Below are 22,584 nucleotides of genomic sequence, written 5' to 3'. Positions count from 1 at the left end.
CTTTTCTTTTCTTATTATTATTATTTTTTTAACCCAAACAAAAAGAAAGAGTGAGATAAAAATAATAAAGAAAGAGAAATTAACAAAGAAACCATTCATTATAATATGAGACCCAAAGGGCCATTGACAGTAATTAAGGATACAAAGACACTCTAAAAACAAAGTTAGATACCGGATTCCGACTTGGGAGCAGTTGCCTAGGTAAATGGACAATAATAAAAGCCTCTCTTGCGTGTCATGCAAAGACTGACGGGAAAGCATGATCTAACTTCAAAGATGCGACCTGAAAACCGAACAAAAAAAATTGGGAGACACGCTTTCTTTCAGTGGGTGGTTGCTGGCGCCATACCTATACAACTCATCAGTAGATTGAAACACCACAAATTTCCAATCCTCGTAAGGATTAGAGAATAATACCGTCACCTCTTAGTTTTACAGAACGACACTTAGAGAGAAGAAAAGATAACAATCAAGGCTAGTGGAAACAAAGGGACGAAAACAGGAACGAAAAACAGGGGGTCGAGGTCTTAAACCAGCAAGAACGAGAACCCCCTAAAACATAAAATATTTGTACATTGATTGAGGTACAATACTTGTCTAAAATTATTGTTTAGACAATCGTTTCAATACGTTTTTGAAGCTTTTAATTAGACATTTTTACATACAAAATCTTAAAAAAAAAAGGAAATGCGGCAAAGGTGGGTGACCTCCAAACCATTTTATTTTAAGGAAAATGTTAGATTTACAACACCAATATAATAATTGTACAACAATCCCTTATATGAAGATGGGTCTCACATACTGAGGTCCACCCTCATGTGAAGGGTTGTTATACAGTTGTTGTACTGATGATGTATAATAACCAAATCCCTTATTTTAAAGGGTCTCAGATAAAATCCGGGGCGTATAGTTTGTAAGGGTTTCTTCTCCCCAGTCCCCCACAGTAAAAAGCGCACACAAACCCCGCTTGGTTGAATTGGAGCAGTTTCTTCCATCTCAGAGATATGGGAAGCACAGCAGCAGCAGCGGAGAAGACAGAGGAGGAGCTCCGTAGAGAGATCGATGAGCTCCTACGCCAACAACGCCAGGTCCCCAAAACCCTTTCTCTCTCTCTCTCTCTCTCTCTCCTCTAATTCTGTTCTTGTTTTTCCTTTGACCAATTTCAGATTGCGGAGCGGCTTCGAGATCCTCGGGGACTCCGCAGGGGAGGCTTTTCTGGTGCCGGCCCTCGCAACTTCGCCGCCAACGGAGCTCGTCAGCGAGGCTTCGTTCGACCCGTACGTTAACTCTTACCCCATTCTATTTCTCCGCTTTCCGCTACATCTTAGTTTTCTCTTTTTCAATTTTGGATTCTTATTTGGTCTTATATATATATATATTTTTTTTTCTATTGTTGTGAACGATTTCAGGCAGATAAGACTGACGCGGAAGATCAACCTCCAGCCAAACGCCGACTATCGTCCGCGGTAGTCAAGGTACTAAATCCTTCGCAATTCTGATTATATATTGCAATCCTCTGTTTGGTTAACAGATTTTAAGGCTATAGCCTACAGTAATATACCTGTTATGGGTTTATATATCTAATCCGCCTGTTTGGTTAATGAGAGATTAGGGAAAGGAAAAGGAACTAACAGTTTGGAGAATGTGTTTCGTTGTTTTGGTTGATAAAATGATGGTTTGCCTCAAATGAACGAAATGGCACCGTTCTGTTAAGCTGATAATTTTTCTTATTTCTTAATATTTCTTTCAGACATAACCGCAAAAGTATGTAATCTCTTTTTCTGTATTGTTTTGGTTTTCTGATGAATGATAGCCTACCTCAATTAAACAGTATGGTAGCTTTTGTGTGTGTGTGTGTGTGTGTGTGTGTGTGTGTGTGTGGTTTAGTTAAGAAAGCTTTTATGTATTATTTGTCCATTTTGATATTGTTCTGGAAGAGCATAGTTGTCCAGAAAATGGTTAATTGAACTTGTCTTGATTTGCAAATTAAGCTGGAGGATGGGGAGATCGCTGAGGATGCAGAAACGGCGAAGGATCTGAAGAGGAAGGATGCAACCAGGGAGGGAACTGCTGGAGCTGGCGCTACTAATCAGAGCGAAAGAGAGCCATCGAATTTGCAGCAGAGTGGGTGGTTGAGGAGGGATGGAAACCAAAGAGCAGCCAATACTGTAAATTTCATATTTTTTGTGTATTCTTGAGGACAGTTGGTTTGGGGCCATAAGTCTTAATGCTCTTATTTTTCAGTTTCTGTTATTTATTTATTTATTTATAATTCTTAGGATTCTGAAGGTCCAGCAATGGAGCATATTCCAAGGGTATTGCCGAAGGATGAGGACCCAAGATTGGTTAGCAGGAACAAAAGAATGCTGGGGCAGCTTCTAGGGACTTTAGAGGTATGTGTGTAATAGTTTTTTATTTTTTGTTAGCAACTGGGATTTTAACTGGATTGATTGATTTGCAGTAAGTTGTTAGTCCAATCTACAGGTTGGAACTTATTGTTACTGTTATTATAGTGTTAAGTTTTTTACTTCCAAGTTTGCTTCATGACCGTGCAATACCGTCTTAAACATGTGTTTATGTTTGCAAAGTTTTTGTAGAGAACATGGATAATCATTTTTTTTTTTCTTTTTCTAGTTCTTAAGGTTAGCAACTTTGAGAGTTGGAGAACGGTTTTTGTCATTGGGAAAGGACTCGTTTTTTTCAAGCATATATCTTATTGAAGTAGAAGAATCGAATTCAGATGACTTGGTACAAAAATTGGTGAATATGATATGATATAAGTAATATGATTGTGGTTGGGGCTTTGTGGAAGGAAATTTTATCTTTTTGGGAATAGTTGATTGGACTGGAAAGAAAAATAAGGCAATCCTCTTTAGAGTATGAGCTGACATTGAGTGGAGAATGATACAATGGTTTTAGCGCCAATGAAAAAAATTCATATCCCGATTGTCAAACTTGTTCCAATTCCTCTTTAGATGACAATTTGATATTTTTATTGATGATTTTTTTGGGAGATACAACTACAGTGAATCAATCTCATAAAAAAGCGCAGAAGGGGCCAACCCAATTAGATAGAAAGTATATAAGTGACCCCCTATTAGGGAGAAAGAGCTCAAGATCCAAAACATGCAATAAAACTAGAAAAGTGAGGACTATTGTACGCTGCCCCATCCAAGCATAAATAGATTTTTTTTTTTGATAAGTAAGAAAGTTTTATTAAAAAGGGTTAAATACCTTATTGGTACCTGAGTTTTCAGCTTTTTTAAATTTAGTACCTAAGTTTTCATTTGTTTCATAGGTGGTACCTGAGTTTAGGGGTAAAAATCACTTTGGTACTTTTGTTACATTTTCCATCCAAATATTAACGGTCTGCCACGTGTTAATCCCTGAGCTTTACACGTGGCACTATATAAAAAAAATTAAAAATTAAAAGCCACCCCTCTTCTTTTTATTTTATTTTTCTTTTTTTCAAATATTTTTTTTAAATTTATTATTTTTAATTAATTTTTAAAGATTTTTTTTAATATATATATATATATATATATATATATATATATTTTTAATATAGTACCAAGTGTCAACCTCAGCGGTTGACACGTGGTAGACCGTTAATATTTGGACGGAAAATGTAACAGAAGTACTAAAGTGGTTTTTACCCCTAAACTCGGGTACTACCTATGAAACAAATGAAAACTTAGATACTAAATTTAAAAAAACTGAAAACTCAGGTACCAATAAGGTATTTAATCCTATTTAAAAAGCATAAGGTGCTTCTAAGTACACAAAGTATACACAGGAATAGCCAAAGCAGCCCACAAAAAGAAAAAAGAACCCAACAAACCCTCAAAAACTAAAAACTCTCAAACCCGAACCCTCAAGAAGCATTCCCCGCTACCGCCCGTGAGCCTTCCTTATCATATGCCGAGTGGACGCACTTGCATCACCGTAGTTGATGGAGCTTACCAAATTCAAAATCTCTCTCCTGCCTTTGGACTTCAGGCGCGCAACCTTAACTTCCCGAAGAAAGTCTTCTTCAAAGGCATCCAGAATCGCCAAGGGCGGATCTTCATCCTCAGCACTATCCACCTCCCAATCCAATGCCATGCTGGGAGGAAGAACACCCAAAGGGTAAGGGGAATCTCCAACCTTCCCATCCCAAATCTCATCACCCTGCTCCCACACAACTACCTCCCTAGACGGATCAAAACTGTTACGTACCTAGAGTAATTAGAATTAGGTTTTAAATTAGGTAAGTATCATATTATTATTTAAGAGAATAATTAGGTTAGGTTTTTAAATAAGGTCAGAGTTGGAGGTTATTATTATTATTAGGTAAATAAGGAATATTGCTCATTAAGCAATATCTCCAATAGGAAAATAAGGGATTTGTCTCCCTTTAGAATTAATATTTATTATTTAGAATTTGTAATATTTATTTAATTATCATTCCGTAATTCTAGCTTTGTAACCCTATTAATAGGGGTATTGAAGAATGAATAATCAAGCAGAAAAAATATTAAAATTCAGCTCTTGTAGTTGATTAGGAGTTTTCTAGGGTTTCTCGAATAACCCTAACTTAGGAGGCCCAGGGTACCTCGAATACCCTACTATCCCAAGCTCACCACTATCCAAATCGTCACCGTTCATCCCCCGTTACGGAGGTCCGTAACAGTGTTACGTACCTAGAGTAATTAGAATTAGGTTTTAAATTAGGTAAGTATCATATTATTATTTAAGAGAATAATTAGGTTAGGTTTTTAAATAAGGTCAGAGTTGGAGGTTATTATTATTATTAGGTAAATAAGGAATATTGCTCATTAAGCAATATCTCCAATAGGAAAATAAGGGATTTGTCTCCCTTTAGAATTAATATTTATTATTTAGAATTTGTAATATTTATTTAATTATCATTCCGTAATTCTAGCTTTGTAACCCTATTAATAGGGGTATTGAAGAATGAATAATCAAGCAGAAAAAATATTAAAATTCAGCTCTTGTAGTTGATTAGGAGTTTTCTAGGGTTTCTCGAATAACCCTAACTTAGGAGGCCCAGGGTACCTCGAATACCCTACTATCCCAAGCTCACCACTATCCAAATCGTCACCGTTCATCCCCCGTTACGGAGGTCCGTAACAGTGTTACGTACCTAGAGTAATTAGAATTAGGTTTTAAATTAGGTAAGTATCATATTATTATTTAAGAGAATAATTAGGTTAGGTTTTTAAATAAGGTCAGAGTTGGAGGTTATTATTATTATTAGGTAAATAAGGAATATTGCTCATTAAGCAATATCTCCAATAGGAAAATAAGGGATTTGTCTCCCTTTAGAATTAATATTTATTATTTAGAATTTGTAATATTTATTTAATTATCATTCCGTAATTCTAGCTTTGTAACCCTATTAATAGGGGTATTGAAGAATGAATAATCAAGCAGAAAAAATATTAAAATTCAGCTCTTGTAGTTGATTAGGAGTTTTCTAGGGTTTCTCGAATAACCCTAACTTAGGAGGCCCAGGGTACCTCGAATACCCTACTATCCCAAGCTCACCACTATCCAAATCGTCACCGTTCATCCCCCGTTACGGAGGTCCGTAACAGTGTTACGTACCTAGAGTAATTAGAATTAGGTTTTAAATTAGGTAAGTATCATATTATTATTTAAGAGAATAATTAGGTTAGGTTTTTAAATAAGGTCAGAGTTGGAGGTTATTATTATTATTAGGTAAATAAGGAATATTGCTCATTAAGCAATATCTCCAATAGGAAAATAAGGGATTTGTCTCCCTTTAGAATTAATATTTATTATTTAGAATTTGTAATATTTATTTAATTATCATTCCGTAATTCTAGCTTTGTAACCCTATTAATAGGGGTATTGAAGAATGAATAATCAAGCAGAAAAAATATTAAAATTCAGCTCTTGTAGTTGATTAGGAGTTTTCTAGGGTTTCTCGAATAACCCTAACTTAGGAGGCCCAGGGTACCTCGAATACCCTACTATCCCAAGCTCACCACTATCCAAATCGTCACCGTTCATCCCCCGTTACGGAGGTCCGTAACAGTGTTACGTACCTAGAGTAATTAGAATTAGGTTTTAAATTAGGTAAGTATCATATTATTATTTAAGAGAATAATTAGGTTAGGTTTTTAAATAAGGTCAGAGTTGGAGGTTATTATTATTATTAGGTAAATAAGGAATATTGCTCATTAAGCAATATCTCCAATAGGAAAATAAGGGATTTGTCTCCCTTTAGAATTAATATTTATTATTTAGAATTTGTAATATTTATTTAATTATCATTCCGTAATTCTAGCTTTGTAACCCTATTAATAGGGGTATTGAAGAATGAATAATCAAGCAGAAAAAATATTAAAATTCAGCTCTTGTAGTTGATTAGGAGTTTTCTAGGGTTTCTCGAATAACCCTAACTTAGGAGGCCCAGGGTACCTCGAATACCCTACTATCCCAAGCTCACCACTATCCAAATCGTCACCGTTCATCCCCCGTTACGGAGGTCCGTAACAAAAACCTACTGGCCACTTCAGAGATTAGGACAAACCATTCACCCTGAATTCATTGCCCTCTTCAAAGGTAGGAGTGACACAATGACTCAAGGGGGAGGGATGCCCTATCACCCCATCTTCCTTGACATCCAGAGTCGATGACGACACGATCGACTCTAGAAGCAAGGAATGAGGAGTAGAAACTTTCATAGCCGGGCTCAAGTTGAGAAACTCCCTCCGAAGGAAAACCTTCTTCGATATATATGGCTTAAGAATATCCTTCACAGAATTTGACCTTCCCGCAGCTTCCATCACTAGAAGCATTGCAGCTGCTTCCACAACTGTAAAACTAACAAACAACCTCATTGCTGCCACATATTCTGGTAATAAATACTCATCCAATTGCACTGATCGACCTTCCCTTGCCTTCCGGTAGTATTTCTGAAAAGGATTAAATATCGGTGACACAGAAAAAGAAGAACGAAGCTTCTCACCCAACTCAGCTGCCCTTGAAAAAGATTGTGAAGGGGCAAAGATGGGCTGAGAAGACCCCTCAAGTTTGAGCTGAAGTGTCAAACAAGCACCACCGGAGCTGCTTGGCAAAGGGGAAGAAGTACCGAAAGAACCAAACCCAACAACAGAGCTTATCAGAGTCAGAGGAGCATCCAGAGACACCAAAGACAACAGCTTCGGTGTCGTCAAGGGGAGAAAGACGAACAGTGAAGATGTAGACATCTTGGCGGAATCAATCGCTAGATCAGAAACACACCCACCCCGGAAGTTGATAGACCTCGATCCACCCCAAAAACAGCCGCCGAAGTCATCTCCGGCCCATGGGCAACCGTTAGACGCTGAAAACACTTCGCAAAGATGAGACCCACTTCAGGGTCCGACACAGGACTTGTAACCTCAAAGACTTCCATAGTCTCTTTGAATTTGGGTTTAGGCATGAACTGGCCCAAACAAAATCCTTTAAGCTTATTTCCCAAATCGAACCGAACAAATCGACTCAACTTCCCAACAACCCGGCCCACAACTATGTTGAACCTGGCGAGCAACTTACTCCACGTACGCAAATTCAAACTCGAGTTTGTCATCCTTGCAGATCATGCCAAGGCTCGAACAGAGAGACCATCTTTGAGACTCTTCTTACCCAATGGACGTAGCAGCTTCTTCTTGATCATCGGATCAAGCAGAGGTATACTCCAACATAGAGCAATCCACTATCAATCTCAAAACCTCACATTCTATAGACCTCACACCGGAAGGATATCAATAGCACACGGCTTCGCCAATAGAGCCCACAACTTGGTATGACGTAATGGCTCCGACCACACCACCTCCGCGTACGACGATGGAAAACCACCCATGGTAGGCCCCGTCCTATTCAAAACCATTCCCAGCCTTGGCCCTTCCTTCCCACCCTTCTTCTCTGTTGAAAATGAAGACCCACTCCCACACCCCACCGTAGCAAAAAAGGAAGTCTTTTGCCTTTCTTAGCTCACCAGCAAATCTGTGCCACCCCCACCTTCCATGACCCTCAGGGATGAGTAGAATCCCTCTCCGTCTGCCCATCCCATAAGCTGCCGCCTCTAAAAACCGGCCATCTTTGTTCCCACCTCTACGCACAATCATAACCTTTGTCCCCTCCTTGAAAGATTTGACAAACTCTTTATCTCCGGGGAAACCCAAAAGAACCTCCATCGTTGACGCTAGCCAAATGGTGCATTGGTTGCTTAGGAGGATCTCACCGAAGAAGCCTTTCCTCTTTTCTTCCACCCGCAGCATCGACGCCCCATCCAAGATCGAGAGCAAAAAAGATTTTGACTCTACTAAGAATCTACTTTCCATCTCAAGGCTCACCGATGAGAACTCCAATGAAAGCACCATTGGATGACGAGCGCCGCAGATGTTGAAAGAAGCAAAGCCCTAGTGTGACGTGCGTCAATGCACCACTGCTAGGGTGGAGATAGAGGAAGAGAGGCGAGAGAGTGAAGAGAGGCGAGAGAATATATAAAGATATTTGAACATAACCACTTTTAACTCTTAACACCAAATGCTCATAATCTTCTAGTACTACAAGAATCTCTTAACGAAAACAGCCTATTGGCGTCCTAAATTAGTTGGTTTGATGGTGAGCCTAAGCTTCATCTAGTAAACTAGAAGATTGTTTGCTCTCTAGTTCCTATAGGGTTGGGTGCGAAAGCCTCATGCTGTTTAATACAGTTTTATTGGGTATTTGACTTTGGGGATTTGTGCAAGAAGAGAGTTCTTTTTGGAGATAGATGATTGTTGAGAAGTATGGGAACCAGAGAGGGGGTTGGTGGTCAAAGAAAACTTGAGCGACATATGAGATAGGCCTTTGGAGGAATATTAGGAATAACTGGGAGAAATTCTCCAACTTGGTCTTCTACAAAGTTGGGCACGGGTCTCGCATTTGCTTTTGGCAAGATGTTTGGTGTAGAGAAGCGTCTCTCAAGTATGCATTCCTGTAACTTTATTTATAGCTTGTAACAAAGAGGCCTTAGCGTCAGATTACTTGGACTCTTACGACACTTATATTCGTTGGAATCTGATTGGGAGATGGAGTCCCTTGTTACATTCCTCAATCTATTTTGCTCCTTGAAAACCCATCCGGGAGGGACAGATAAAATGTTGTGGACGCAACATGTAATTATGGCTTTGAAGTGAAGAGCTATGCTAAATTGTTACATTGTGGAGTCTTGTATATTTCCTTGGAAGAGTGTTTGGAAGGTGAAGGCTCTACCTCACATTGCTTTCTTCACTTGGATGGCAAATTTGGGCAAAATCCCCACGATTGATAACCTTATAAGGCGGGTCTTACCCTTGTCAATTGGTGTTGTCTATTAAAAAAGAACTAGGAGACCGTAAACCACCCCCATCCATTTTGAGTTTACTAGTTAGATTTGACACTTGGTTTTCATCTTGTTCATAGTTTCATGGGTCATGCCTAGCAATATCTTAGAGCTGCTTAATTGTTGGAAGACTCAAGGGCGGAGACATTCCAAAGAGGCCATCTGAAAAGTTATCCCCGCATTACTAATGTGGAGCATTTGGAGAGAGAAATTGGCTCCAATTTGAGGCTCGTGAGTCCAATGTGCTACGTTTAAAATCTTCTTTTTTGAGGCTTCTTTTAGATTGGATCGTAGCTTTTGTTCCAATTTTCTTCTAATCTTGTAGATCCTGTTAACATATTAGATTTTTGATTCCAATAGGGTGGTTGCATCTCTTGTATACTTTTTATGTATAAGGGCTTTGTCTCTTTTTCTAATAAATTATTAGGGTTAAATACCTCATTGGTACCTAAATTTTACGTGTTTTTAAATTTAATACCTCAATTTTGTTTTGTATCATAAGTGGTACCTGAATTAGGGTAAAAAGTCATTTGGCACCTCTGTTAGATTTTCAGTCCAAATTTATATTAAAAAAAAATAAAAATAAAAATAAAAATCTTTAAAAAATAATTAAAATTAAAAAAAAAATTGAAAAAAAGAAAAAAGAAGAGGGGTGGCTGAGCACCCCCTTGGCCGGTCTGGGGTGGCCGAACCACCCCCTATGGCCAAACCTTCAATTTTTTTTTGATGGGTTTTGGGCCGGCCTCGGCACGGGGGTGGTTCGGCCACCCCCAAGGGCAAACCCTCAATTTTTTTTTTATGGGTTTTGGCCATTGGGGGTGGCCAAGCCAACCCCGTGGCCCTAGGGGGTGGTTCGGCCACCCCTAAGGGTCAAACCCTTTTTTTTTCTTTTTTTTCTTTTCTGCCATGGGGTGAACCATCCCATGGGGGGTGGTTTGGCCACCCCAGACCGGCTAAGAGCCACTCCTCTTCTTTTTTATTTTTTTCAATTTTTTTTTTAATTTTATTATTTTTTAAAGATTTTTTTTAATTTTTTTTTATATAGTGCCACATGTCAACCCAGCGGTTGACACGTGGCGAGACATTAAAATTTGGACGAAAAATCTAACAGAGGTACCAAATGGGTTTTTACCCCTAATTCAGATACCACCTATGATACAAAACAAAATTGAAGTACTAAATTTAAAAACACGTAAAACTCAGGTACTAATGGGGTATTTAACCTAAATTATTATTCATAAAAAAAAAAAAGACTAATAGGAAGGAAGTCCTTAAGATCCATGACCCCAGCTTTCTTGAGGATAAGGGAAATAGAAGTTGCATTGAGGCTCTTTTCAAACTTTCCTCGGAGATGAAACATTTGTGATATCCTCTTCAAGGACATATAAAGTCTATAAAAAAGCCATGGAAAAGCCATTAGGGTCTGTGGCCTTATCACCATTTAGAGCCCTCACCACTTCAAAAGCCTCACTCTCTTCAAAAGCTCTTTGCAACCACGATACCTCTCAGCACTGATGAAATTGAAAGAAAGGCCATCCAACTTTGGCCGCCAAGTGAATTTTGAACTTCTATGGTACAATATTTCCAAAATGTCTATGTTGGTCTAGAAACGTTATGATGAAAGCAATTGTATCACCAATTTTAAAATGAAATTTGGTCTCTTATTTGGCTTTGATTTTATCTATAATATTATCCAGTTATGGGCAATGCAACCATGTTTACACAATATTCAAAACAGTATTCTCAATATGGGTTGAAGCATGCTGATTGATGAAAGACAAACTAGATGGATGGTAAACTAAGCCTAGGATGACTTCGAAATAAATCAATCAAAGATAGACTTGAAGTCTTGAGGTAGAGGCATGGTTTGCGATCTTGTTACATCATGACATGGCTGTAGCAACTGAGGGAAAAAGTTTATCTTAGACCTGTATTAGATCAATACATATAGCGACGTTTTATATGTATGTCGCCAATCAATAATATCGGATTTGGTTCAAGTTACGTTTGGTATCATTCTATGTAATGTTAAACTACTTGATAACTTTATATTGTATAAATATTTTATTAATACAATATATTGTATAAATATTTTATTATTAATCCTATCAAAAAAAATATATATATTTTATTAAATCTGCTGTTTGATTACATGTCCTTAGTATGGTCATTTATGCATACCAAATTTTATAGCAATTGATGTGAGTTTTAATTGTACTTGCAAGTGCACGAATCGTTTGCAGTTAATGGATTGCAAGTGCGATGTCAATCCCACAGGAAATTGTGTTTTTGAAAACAAAATTTATGATTAAATTAATCAAATCCTAACCTAGTTCCAAAAAAAGTTTGATTTTGGTGAATAAAAGAAAACATAAATAAAATAAAATAAAACAAAAGAAAAGGTACTAAGGTTTTGGAATCTACACCCACCGAATCATAATAACGTACTCCATATTCATCAATATTAATCTAAAGTTCTCACAATTAAAATCCTAGGTATGTTTTACTGTGCTTCAAATATTTAATCAAAATCATCCCATATATCCATTCCGTACACAAATCACAAAAGAAATCTAATTTAAATCAAATCATCAAGTGTATCCGTAAATCACAACAAGATATCTAATTTAAATCAAAATATCAATTGTATCCATAGAATAAATCATAAGGGATATCCAATGGTTTTAAAATAAAAACCAAGCAATCAATTATATGAAATTATCTCAAATTATCAAATGTATCATTGAATCACAAAAGATATCCAAGAATCATTCCACACATTGAAAAGAAGTAAAACATTGAAAAAATTATGCTCCGTTTGTTTCGACATAAAATGGTTTCCGATGTAAAATATTTTCGACGAAAAAATGATTTTCTCGAAAATATTTTCCGGCGCTTGGCTCGCATGAAAAAATTACAAAAGGCGAAAATGCAATTGTTGCCGGAATTCGGCAACATCTGGTCGCCGTTGCCGGATTCCGGTGAGCATTTTTGGCCGGATTCCGATCAGGACTCCTCTGGATCCGGTCAGATCTGGTTGGATCCCTACCATTTTGGCCAGATCCCGACCATTTTTGCCAGATCCGGCAAGCTTCTGACCATGGCCGGATTTCGGCCAGTTTCGGCCGGAATCTGGTCTGCATCCGGTGTCGGTGGCTGGATGTTGCCGGATTTCGGCGTCGCCTAGATTCCGACAATTAGATATCAAATGTGCGTGTAAGGATAAAAAGTTTAATTTCGGAAAACGATTTACGCTTTTTAAAACCGCAAATCGTTTTCTAAAAATTAAAGAAGCTTTTATGGTCAAACTGAAAATGATTTTCGTTGACTATTATTTTCGCCACTACCAAACACTGTAAAATGCCGAAATCATTTGTTAGATATCATTTTACACCGAAACAAACGGAGCATTAAACCAAATAAAATTAGATAATAAAGACTTATATGGAAGTATTGTTGTTTTTCATCGATGAGGCTTCATCCTCAACATTAATTGAGAAATTAGCTACACATAATTATGAAAATAAAACCTACACCTAAAGAAAAACTAAACTAAAAAAAAATATTTTTGATTTCTAGTCTCCCCTCCCCCCTTTTCTTGAGGCTTAACAGTCTATTTATAGGGAGCAAACAAACCTCTAGAAGTTCTCTAGATCAAAGAAAAATCGCACTTCAATCTCCTAGTTAGTTTAAGAAGCAATCATAGTATAAATCGGAATATGATTCGTTCATATTTGCGTTCTTATATTGCGTGACACTTTTGGCATATCAGACGTTCGAATTAGGAAAATTGTATTTCTCAATGATTTGTAGTATTTTGATTTAGCTTGTCAACGCTGCTGGTTTTACCTTAATCCGATACTTGAGCGGAAAGTTATGGCAAAAATATTATGACATGTGCAGAATCTGAAATTTAATCCAATCCGATTTTGACTCTAATTAGAGAAATTTCGATTTAATCATTTCATTGATTTGTTTAAACATATCAAAAAAAAATTGATTTGGTTAAACATAACTATTTCATCTAGGTCTTCTCAAAGTGTGCTTTCTTTTAAACTTTGCACTTTTCACCTTAAAGCTGCTGTATTCCTTTAGCAACTTACAAATCACTAAAAACACAAATCTAATCCAATCTGATTTTGACTCTAATTAGATAAATTTTGATTTAATCATTTCATTGATTTGGTTAAACATAACCACTTCATCTAGGTCTTCTCAAAGTGTGCGTTCTTCCAAACCTTACACTTTTCACCTTAAAGCTGCTGTTTTCATTTAGCAACTTACAAAATACTAAAAACACAAATCTAATACAAAACATTAGATTAAGACACAGCTAAAGAATTAACTAATGTAAATTAAGGGGTTTAAATATACAATATTTGGCACTTATCAGCAATCAGATGTCATATATTTTCCAACCCAAAATCTCATACATTTAGTAGTTTTTAAAATATAAAAACATCATAGTTTTGATTTTTTTTTTTTTTTAAATAAGTAATTAACAATGTCATTAGTAGCGTAAAGCACTCCTAAGTACTTAGGAAGTATACAAAAGGAACACCTAACTAGAAGAAGCAAAAAGAGTAAGGAAAACGCTATAACTAATTGACAAAGGAGTTACATAAACAACTGTCCACTGATACAAAGTTCTAAAGAATACAGATAAAATCTCCTCCATTGTCCATTCTCGGTTCTCAAAACTTCTGTCATTTCTTTCCCTCTATAGACACCATCTTCCACACTACAACACTTGCAGACTGCCAGCGATCCACTAGCAGGAATACAGATAGACAAAACGTCTAGGCATAACCCACGACAACCCAAAACGACTAAAAAAGGCAATACAAATGGCATAAGCGATGTCACAATGAAGAAGAATGTGGTCTGCGGACTCCACATTCCTCTTTTTTTTTTTTTGATAAGTAATGATAGTTTTATTGAAAGCGTAAGGCGCCCCTACGTACACTAGAAGTATACAACATGAAACACCTAACTAGAAAGCGAAAAAGAAGCAAGAAATTCAGCCAAGCTGATAGATAAAGGGTACAAATAAGCCATCGACCAGACATACAAGGTATAGAGAAACAACTCTTGCACCTCCTCTAGGGAGCTTTCTAGATTCTCAAAACACCTAAGGTTTCTTTCTCTCCAAATACACCAAAAAAGGCAAATAGGCACCATCTACCAAGAAGTAGCGCTCCCAGATCTCCCAGACTTCCACCAACAAGCAACTAAGTCAAGCACGCTCCTAGGCATGACCCACGAAATACCAAAGCGGGAGAAAATGTTATTCCATAGAGCTGAGGCCAGATCGCAATGCAGAAGAATATGGTCCACTGATTCCCCATCCCGCTTGCAAAGACAGCATCTATCCACAATAATTAAGTTCCTCTTCCTAAGATTGTCCAAGGTCAAAATTCTGCCTAGAGCTGCAGACCAAGTGAAGAAAGCTGCCCTCGGGGGAGCCTGAGACCGCCACACACACTTCCATGGGAACCGAGTACCTCCAGCACACATCATAGAACCAAAAAATGACTTCACCCTGAACACACCTTTCTTGGACGGGACCCATTTAAGACAATCTGCCCTCTCCATATTCACCTTGGTAGAGTCCAGCATCTGGAAGAAAGAGGCAAAAACATCGACTTCCCAATCATGAGCCTCTCTAATAAAGCTTACGTTCCATTGAATGGACCCGCCCAAACTCTCCAAGTTATCAGACACTGACGCATCCTTCACCCGAGCAATGCCAAAGAGATCAGGAAACACTTCTTTCAGAATCGAATCACCACACCACAAGTCATGCCAAAATCTAATCCTACTGCCATCCCCCACCTCAAATCTAAGGAATTTGGAGAAATTCTCCCAACCTTTCCTTATAAACTTCCATAACCCTACTCCAAACGCCCCAGCAACCTCTCGGGAGCACCACCCACCCCACGAACTTCCATACTTGGATTCCACTGCGACTCTCCACCAAGCATCTCTATCCGTACCAAATCGCCATAACCATTTACCTAGCAATGCGCGATTAAACTGAACCAACTTCCTAATGCCAAGCCCCCCATTCGAAATTTGAGTACAAACCTTCTCCCAACTCACCAAATGGTATTTAAAAACTTCACCCATGCCACCCCAAAGAAAATCGCATTGCAACTTCTCAATGCGAGAAGCAACACTCACCGGAATAGGGAACAAAGACATGTAGTACGTAGGTAAGTTAGAGAGCGTACTCTTGATAAGGGTCACTCTCCCTCCCTTAGAGAGGTATAACCTTTTCCAACTAGCCAACCGTTTTTCAACCTTCTCAATAACTCCATCCCAAATACGAGTAGATTTGTAAGGAGCCCCCAATGGAAGACCCAGATACGTCACAGGCAAATAAGCAACTTCACACTCTAAAATGTCGGCTAACCTTCCCACATTATCGACATTCCCCACTGGAATAATGCTGGATTTGGCCAAGTTAACCTTAAGACCCGATACAGCCTCGAATAAGAGCAAAAGAACTCGCAAAGACCGAATCTTGGAGGAACTAGCATCACAGAAAATCAAAGTGTCATCAGCGAACAAAAGGTGGGAACAAGAAGCATTGCCCACTCTGAAACCATCCAACACACCCCCACTCACTGCCACAGTAATCATGCGACTCAGCGCCTCCATAACAAATACAAACAAAAGGGGAGACAAAGGGTCTCCTTGCCTTAGGCCTCGAGAGCTGCTGAAAAAGCTGTATGGTGAGCCATTAACAAGCACCGAAAACTTTGCAGAAGAAATGCACTGAGCTATCCACGAACACCATTTTCCCCCAAAGCCGCATCTCCTCAACATATACAACAGAAAATCCCAATTAACGTGATCATAAGCTTTTTCTAAATCCATTTTGCAAACGACTCCCGGCTCCCTTGATATAATACGACTATCAAGGCATTCATTCGCAATAAGGATTGGATCAAGAATCTGCCTCCCTTTGATGAAAGCACTCTGGGATTTGGAGATAACCTTGTCCATAACCGTCTTCAATCTGTTGGCCAAGACTTTAGCAATAATCTTGTAGATACCTCCTACAAGGCTTATGGGCCGGAAATCTTTGAGAGACAAAGCTCCTGGAATCTTAGGAATTAGAGAAATAAAAGAAGCGTTCAAACTCTTCTCAAAAACTTCTCTAGCATGAAACTCAGAAAAAACCTCCATAATGTCCAAGCGCACCACCTCCCAACAAGCTTGGAAAAAAGCCATAGAGAAGCCATCCGGACCCGGCGCTTTATCGCCATTAAAAGCAAACACTACCTTTCTAACTTCCTCCTCCTCAAAGTCTCTCTCCAACCACCTTGCTTCTGACTCTAAAATGGCATCAAAGGAAAGATCATCCAACCGAGGCCTCCAACTATGCTTCTCAGAGAAGAGATCTTGATAGAACTGAACCACATGCTCCCCTATCTCTGCCGGATTAGAAGAAATGGAATCTCCGATCAATAAGGAATCAATAGAGTTATACCTTCTGTTTGAGTTGGCTATAGAATGGAAGAATTTTGTGCATTTATCTCCTTCTTTCAACCACGTCACCATGGACTTTTGCCTCCAGCAGACCTCCTCCAACAGTGAGCATCTCTCTAACTCACTGACAACCTCCAGCTTCTTTTGAATTTCCCCCTCAACCAAAGCCCTACTGCCTTCCACTGTATCAATCGCCTGAAGCTCCTCAAGAAGCTTTCTCTTGTTTCTCTCCACATTACCAAAGGCCTCTACATTCCACGTCTTCAAATTAGCCTTGAGGGCCTTTAATTTACATGCAAGCACAAAGCTAGGAGAGCCATGAAAAGAGAATGAGTCCTACCATTGTTTCACCAACCCCACAAAACCATCCACCTTGAGCCACATATTCTCAAACTTGAACGGCCTACTTCTTGCAGAAGAGTGAGCACAATCGAGGAGAATAGGAAAGTGGTCAAAGAAAAGGCGGGGAAGCCTCTTCTGAGACGCCTCAGGAAACCTATCTTCCCAATCAGGAGAGACAAGAAAACGATCAATTTTGGACCAAATAGGAGGATCACAGGAAATTGACCACGTATAAGAACCTCCAACGAGCGGAAAATCCATAAGACCCTGGTCAGAGATGAAGTCACAAAAGTCCCTCATGGCAGACCCACTACAATCTCCAGATCTTTCGCACCTGCAACATCTGTCAATCACAATGACATGCTGCTTTGAGAGATTATCCATGGTAAAGATTTTACCTAGAGCCGCCAACCACAGGAAATAGGCTGTCCTCAAAGGAACCTGAGTCCTCCATACACTCTACTAAGGAATGCGGCTCCCTTCAGTACAAGCTAGGGAGCTATAGAAAGATTTGACCTTAAACAACCCTCTTTTTGATGGAATCCACCATAGCGTTATTTCAAATTATATTGATATTTGACAAGCAAGACAAACATATGATGTTCATGTAATCCAATTGTGGACCTGGCAAAATATTGATCCAATGAAAATTTGAGTGGTATAACATTAAAAAACTAAAAATAATTAAAACTTGAACAAAAAGTTAATTTTTTTTTTTTTTTTTGAAAAAAAAAAGGAGTGGCTCCTTTGGCCAAAATGGGGGTAGACTTTTTGAAAAAAGTAAAAAAAAAAAAGAGAGGGGTGGCTCTGAGCCACCCCTATGACCGGCATGGGGGTGGTCGAACCACCCCCATGGCCCTTGGGGAGCCACCCTCAAAGAGCAAAATGAGGGTCGATAAAACCACTCCCGTTTGGCCGGGGGTGGCTAATGAATTTTTTTTTTTTTCTTTTTTTTTTTTTCTTTTTGGTCTTGTGGGGGTGGTCGTAGCCACGCCCAAGCCAAATGGGGTCCCCATTTTGCTCTTTGGGGTGGCTCAGCTACCCTTCTTTTTCTGTTTTCTTTTTCCAATTTTTTTAAAAGTTTTTATTATTTTTAGTTTTTTAATTTTTAATTAGGCAAGGGATGTGTCGATTTTTTAAGACTAGTGATGTGGAAGTACCATTTCCGTCTTTAGTCATAAACGAGAAACTATTATTATACGAAATGAAGCATATGGGACAAAAGATAAAGACTTTAAACCACAGGAGTTAAAGGTATTTATCCCTGTTTTTTATGTTGTATTTAATCATTTTTTTTTTTATTTTTTGTTTTTAAAAAAAAAAAAAAAAAACTTTTATTATGACACTTTACCCCCCGAGGGCATTTTTTGAAACTTTTGGTCAAAAAAAGTTGCGTGCCGTGTATTTGACTTGATTTCTGTCCAAAGTGATTGACAACATGGATGGATGGTATGTTTTGCCTAAGTGAGAGATTGGGGGGGTCGATCGTCGATTTTTGAACATTGGACGCCAAAACGCAACTAGGTGGATACTTCAGAGGGGAAAATGTAATTTCCCCTGAAATTTAATATAAGAATGTGTGTATTACAATTGCATGTATCTAGTAAAGAAATCTTGTAACTGAGAAACAATAGCTTGTAGACTACATTATAGCTGGTCCAAACCTGCTAGTTGAAAAAAGTTAGGTGCAATAAGATGACGTCAAAAAATTTGCAGCAAGGGCACTTTTGAAGCAACCATGAAATGTTATGTTTTTTTTTTTTTTTTTTTTTTTGCCTTACAAGAATACTTGCTATTGATCTTTGCATAACAATATTTCATATATTTTTCAAAAGTTGCTTAGTGGTGTTGGTTTTTGCCTAGTTGGTCTCAATAGATTTGATTTCACATTGAGATAGTTTTCAAATTTTAGAAGTGAGGTATTTTTTACATTCAACACAAGGGGTGATTGGTGATGCTTTGAGGAGTGACTTTGAATTAATTTTTGTCTGAATTGTCAAGAATCATAACATGTGATTCTACTGAAACTTGTTTCATGAGCAGACATCTCTGGATTATATTGTCCATTGAATCTCGTGTTGTATTCCTGATTTTTTGGTGCTCATATACTCACCATTTTTGTGAAATTGTGATCAGAAATTCAGGAAAGAAGATACGCAACTGTCAGGAACAGAGGCTTACATGCGAAGGTCTACTTCTCTACAAAGAGTGAGTGTATTTAAGGACTCATTAGTCCTATCACTTTATTAATTTTGTTGAGAACAAGGATTTAAGGTGAATTATGATAATTGCACTATGACTGAGGAATATTAATTTTGTTGAGGACAAGCATTTAAAGTGAATAATGATAATTACACGATGACTGAGGAATTAAGATATGGGTATTTTGCCCATAAGTGCTTTGAAGAATTGGCCTGTTCTCATCTTGAATTTAACAATGAGACTATTATGATACGTAAATGCCTCTAATATTTTTCAGGCTGAGCAACGAGCACGTGAAGAAAGTGAGAGGCTGAGGCAACAAGAGCGTGAGCAAATTGCAGAAAAGCGGAGAAGAGACCTGGTTTGTTGTTTATCAAAACTTAGTTGTTGCACCTTTGTTGGTGAAGCCTCGAAATGACCTTTTCTTAAATGATCCTTACTCAATTTTTTTTTCTTGTGCCTTTATTTTCATTAGACTCTCAGGGCACGTGTTGCTGCCAAGACAGAAGAAAAGAAGTTGGAATTGCTGTATCTTCGGTGGAGTGAGCACCATAAAAAACTTTGCAATTTTATAAGGTGCATTTTCTTCAGATAACAATATACCATGCCATTATTCTTTCCAAGGACAAATCTTCCTTTTATGCTACCCTTCTTGACAATTGATTGCCCTAGCACTAAAGAAATCTTTCTGTATTCTTTTTCTGCTGCAGGTTATTTTTAATTTTGGTCCAAAAGTGTCCATATTCACATTTTATTGAGACGAAGATAAGTTTCTGTTCATGTGGATAGTAGTGTTGAAGCATTTTGATTAGCGGATGTTTCCTGCTTCATTGCATGATTTAGGTAGAATGACAGAATTATTTTATGCTTTATATCCCAATTAATACTGATGGGTTATGGGATGTGTTTTTTCCAGAACCAAGGCAGAGCCTCCAATATATTATTTACCCAACAAACCTTTAGAAGAAGATGAAACCTTGTTTCAGCAGCGTAAAGAACAGGTGAGTTCCTGGCAACACTTCTCTGGTGATAGGGGGGTCTTTAATTGAGGAATATCAACAAATGGGGCCAACCTTTTGAATTAAAGGCAATTCAATTGCCCTGATATTTCAGAAGAAGCTGAATGTTTGAAAAAGGCAGATAATAATTTTCATTTTGCACCAGTTTAAGTTGAAATTTTCACCAATATTTTCACCTTTAGTTGGTTGGGTTTAGGAAACCTGATTAAGATGTGGTATGGGTTTTGGGGACACAAATTATCAAAACCCAATCAGATTTGGCGACCTGTTTTAGTTGAGATCCTGGGATACCCAAAACTGATCTAATTGTTTACATATTATAATATTAAACTGTTCTGTTATACCAAATGACCTATGGCTATATTTATCTCAACTAGGGTTCCTCGATGTTTTGTTTCTTAAGCCGCTCCTCATAGCTCTCTGTCTTCTGTGTAGCCCCCCCCCCCCCCCCCCCCCTCTCTCTCTCTCTCCTTTGCAACTATAAGAGCACACTGTCCTATGCCTTTTGATAATATTGTTGGAATCTTTATCTGTTGCCATAGGCACTTTCCAATCCTTCTTTTCTTAACATTTTTCCATTGCCCTCCATATTTACTGGAAAAGTTATTGGAAAGAAATGAAAACCTTTTTTTTTTCTTCTTCCCATTATTGGTTATTGAATATGTTAATCAGTTGTTTTTTGACCAAAAATTATCCAAAATATTGAATTTAGTGTTCACTTTATTCGCGGGGATGGGTTTGATTTTTGGTATTTTCCAGTTCTAAATTGGCCCTCATACACAAACAATCCCTATGGTTTTGCAACCAAAAACATTGCTCAGCCATAGGGAAGGGGTGAAGGCAGAATCACAGTTTGAAGTGAAACTTATATTGGTTATATATAAATTCATGTGAAATATTTTTTGCACTTGTCCGTCCATCTCTTACAAATTTGTACGTCAGACATTTCTAGAGTGGAAGGCTGCCAGGAGGGAGGAACTGTCTGAATATCAGAAACAGATTCAGGAGCAGTATGTTGCCAATGTTGAAAAGGATTTGGAGAGATGGCAAAATGCAAGGAAAACAAGGAAAGCAAGTAATGATATGTTGAACTTACAGGAAACAATGGACAAAGAATTGGATACCCATAGGCTTGAGCATGGTCCCAAGAAAAGAAAGATCCCTGGTGGAAACAACAGTGAAGATGATGAGGATGATGTGGAAGATATCAATGTCGGTGAGGATGACATGATGGATGATGTACTGGATGTTGATGATACCAACAGGAGGGGTGCTGAAACAGTCAGGCAAGAGACAGGTAATACCAGTCCGCAAGAGACAGGTAATACTAATACCGCTCCTCTGGGGGATAATGCTGATTAGTAGTAGTGTTTGAAACCATCCCATCCCATCCCTCTTTCTAGTTTACCCGTCGATAGCAGCTTTTGGCGGGCAGTTTCTTGGTATGTTACTATTTTGTCATCTTTTCTTTCGGCCTTGATGGATTTTTGAGTTTCTAGGATGAACTTGTTTCTCTTCTCTTGTATGGCTTTGTTATCGTATTGCTTCTCTTGTAGAAAACAGGTAAAGTGCACTAGTATCTAAGGAGTTAATATGGTACCGCCGCACTCTATTTTTTTCCCTTGGATTAGTATCTGGAAGTGTGTTACGAAAAAAAGGCTCTTTTTCTTTTTTCTTTTTCTTTTTTCTTTCAATAGAAGTTTTTATTTAATTATTTTAGACAGTTTTGAGCGCACTGGGTGCTTAGCACTGAATTAGTAGCATAACTTCTACTATGCAATTATTGAGTTGGAAGTATTCCTTCCGGTCCAAAATAAAATAAAATTGTGGTAAGAAACAATTTGCTATTCGTCTCTTTTTTTTTTTCCAATCAATTGAAAATAATTTTTTTGTCCCATAATCTCATAAAATATGTCAACTCCCACATCTATGATGGCTCGAAGAATTTATAATGGACAGGCCATCCCTTTTCTGCAAGGAATGAAGAAATTGGCAAAATGTCCAATCAGGTAAAATAGAACCTCTAAGGTGACACGACATTGTTAAGTTAAAAGAAAATGCTTTTGTCCCATTTGGAAGACCCCCCAAAGAAGTGAACCGAAGGACTTATTGGGAAATCGAAAAGGTAAAAATGATACCATA

At 38.1% G+C, this 22,584-nt stretch overlaps 1 protein-coding gene across 1 annotated transcript; it reads left to right on the top strand.

The window, feature by feature from the left end:
* Positions 1–909: 909 nt before the first annotated feature.
* LOC133882562 (uncharacterized) lies at positions 910–22,115 on the top strand. Its single transcript, XM_062321763.1, has 10 exons — positions 910–1,088; positions 1,167–1,277; positions 1,410–1,475; positions 1,992–2,168; positions 2,280–2,393; positions 19,358–19,429; positions 19,701–19,784; positions 19,899–19,999; positions 20,340–20,424; positions 21,385–22,115. Exons 1-10 carry the CDS (start codon positions 1,005–1,007, stop codon positions 21,802–21,804), a joined length of 1,314 nt encoding a protein of 437 aa, XP_062177747.1. The 5' UTR covers positions 910–1,004; the 3' UTR covers positions 21,805–22,115.
* The last annotated feature ends 469 nt before the right edge of the window (positions 22,116–22,584 follow it).

Source organism: Alnus glutinosa, chromosome 11 (genome assembly GCF_958979055.1).
Source record: "Alnus glutinosa chromosome 11, dhAlnGlut1.1, whole genome shotgun sequence".
Classification (NCBI taxonomy): Eukaryota; Viridiplantae; Streptophyta; class Magnoliopsida; order Fagales; family Betulaceae; genus Alnus; species Alnus glutinosa.
Note: the sequence above shows the minus strand (reverse complement) of the source record. Positions and strands in the feature narration are given on the sequence as shown.